We start from the raw sequence: 2,328 nt of genomic DNA on the forward strand, positions 1-2,328 counted from the left end.
AAAAAAAAAAAAAAAAAAAAGAAAGAAAAGAAAAAAAAGAAGAGGAATGATTTCTTCTTATGTTACAGGGGGCCCTTGCAAGATTCCAGCTGGTATGAGCCTTCTGCAGAGCTAGTCCGGACTAGAATGGCTATATCACTAACAGCAGCTGAAACTCTGGCCCTTCAGGGTATAAAGGGTCAAGAGAAGATTATGATGATGGAACCAAAGGAAGAGGAACAGTCTTGTGAGTATGAGACCAGGCTACCTGGGAACCACTCTGCCAGTCAAGAGATCTTCCGCCAACGCTTCAGGCAACTCCGCTACCAGGAGACTCCTGGTCCCCGGGAGGCCTGGAGCCAACTACAGGTACTCTGCTGTGAGTGGCTGAGGCCAGAGAAACACACCAAGGAGCAGATCCTGGAGTTACTGGTGCTTGAACAATTCTTGACCATCCTGCCTGAGGAGCTCCAATCCTGGGTGCGGGGACATCACCCTAAGAGTGGAGAGGAGGCTGTGACTGTGCTGGAGGATTTAGAGAAAGGACTTGAACCAGAGCCACAGGTGGGAAGGGGGATTTGGTCTGTTATGGGAGCCAGATTAATGACCTTCAGGCTGGACAGAGGGGCAGCAGTAGGGGGAGTTGCCAAGTTCAAACCTCTCTTGGGCCAAGTAGAGCAGTTAGTATGTGTTTCTGTGTCTGTTTGTTCTGCCCTCAAGCCCTGAATGAGAAAGAGACTGACTCTAGCTCCTCTTCCTTCCCCTGTGCTGACTCCGAGGAGGCTCTCTAAAGTCTCCTTGGAAGCTTTGGTCCCATATAAACTGAGTGGTGCCTGATCACCTCCAGGTCCCAGGCCCTGCACATGGACTTGCACAGGAAGAGCCATGGGAGAAGAAGGAATCTCTGGGAGCCGCCCAGGAAGCAGTGAGCATCCAGCTCCAGCCTAAGGAGACTCAGCCTTTCCCAAAGAGTGGTGAGGAGCAGGTTTCTGTGGGGAGGGAGAAGAGAAAGAGGGAGTATAAAGGGCACAGTACCTAGTACCTATAAAGGGTAAGTAGTAGTAGGTGCTCAAATGTTTGGTATCATCATGACAGCCTTACTCTTCTTATCTCTTAGGTGAGAGACTTTGCCCATTTCATCACTCATAAAATTAGGAGTAAGAATAACCTACCTCATAAAATGCCTCTGAGGATTAAGCTGAACTGGTGTCATATCTGGATATAAAGCCTGGCCAGCATCTCTTAACTTTAGAGAGCCCTAAATCAGGACCAGGAAATAGTTCATTTACATATGCCTTATCATCTCCACTGCACTTAACTCCTAGTCTATAATGACTCTGCCCTGAGCTAGATGCCAGCCTTGAGATCTTTTTTTTTTCCACTTCCTGAGGCCTTGCAAAACATACTTTTTAAGCCATAAAGCACTCCTATGTGAGATGCACCCTGACATCACCTTTATCTACCACCTCTTCCTCAGGTAAACAGCCCTATTTGAAACTCTTATGTGTGCCCTTACCTTCTACCCTTCAGATTCACCACAAAAACTTCCTTCTTGGCCTGTATATATACCCGCAAACAGCCTCTCCTCTCTCCCAGTGGCAAACACTAGACTTACGGCCTCAGGAGTGTGAACTGTCCTTGTTGGCCTCTGCAGCATCATGACCATTTTGTGAGTTTGTTGCTAACCAAGAAGAGTCTACTTGATACTTGGTTTTATACCATAACCTCCCTATCACTATCACCAAACCAAAGCATTTGAAATCAAATTCTTATTAGTTACACAGTGGGAAAAAATAGAAATGGAAATTAATTACTGTCCCAAAAGTATGTTTCTACTTCTTAGCTCTTCTTTCTTCCTTTTTTCCAGACTTTTTCTTTTCTCCTTTACTTCTGTTTAGTAAGCCTCTATTCATTTATCAATTTTATTACTTTACTTTCAAAATGAAGCTAGCTATTGTGTTTGTTTTTTTTAATAGCAAGCATATTTCAGATTGTTTTGAACCATAGCTTTTAACCTGAAAAAATGATTTTTTTTTTTTTACTCAAATGTTCTTAGCTGCGCATAGTGGGTCACACCTGTAATCCCAGCACTTTGGGAGGCTGAGGTCAGTGAATCACTTGGGGTCAGGAGTTCAAGACCAGCCTGGCAAACATGGTACATCTCTGTCTCTATTAAAAATACAAAAATTAGCCTGGTGTGGTGGTACGTGCCAATAATCCCAGCTACTGGGGAGACGGAGGCACGAGAATCACTTGAACCAGGGAAGCAGAGGTTGTGGTGAACTGAGATCATGCCACTGCACTCCAGCCTGGGCAACAGAGCAGGACTCTGTCTTTTTTTTTTTTTTT

General features: G+C 44.9%; 1 protein-coding gene across 6 annotated transcripts in view; it reads left to right on the top strand.

The window, feature by feature from the left end:
• Nucleotides 1–2,328, top strand: part of ZNF232 (zinc finger protein 232) — an 11,020-nt gene that overhangs the window by 3,053 nt on the left and 5,639 nt on the right. For 5 of the 6 annotated variants that reach the window (XR_005195189.1, XM_017496714.2, XM_037727212.1 and 2 more), the window contains exons 2-3: nt 69–543; nt 827–953. Coding sequence is in view for 5 of the 6 variants with exons in the window: in XM_017496714.2 (XP_017352203.1) it covers nt 69–543; nt 827–953 (602 nt within the window). In the remaining variant the exon portion in view is untranslated. The remainder of the gene's footprint in view (nt 1–68; nt 544–826; nt 954–2,328) is intronic. The other variant, XM_037727211.1, reaches the window with a different exon arrangement.

This window comes from Cebus imitator, unplaced genomic scaffold, assembly GCF_001604975.1.
Source record: "Cebus imitator isolate Cc_AM_T3 unplaced genomic scaffold, Cebus_imitator-1.0 Scaffold223, whole genome shotgun sequence".
Taxonomy (NCBI): domain Eukaryota; kingdom Metazoa; phylum Chordata; class Mammalia; order Primates; family Cebidae; genus Cebus; species Cebus imitator.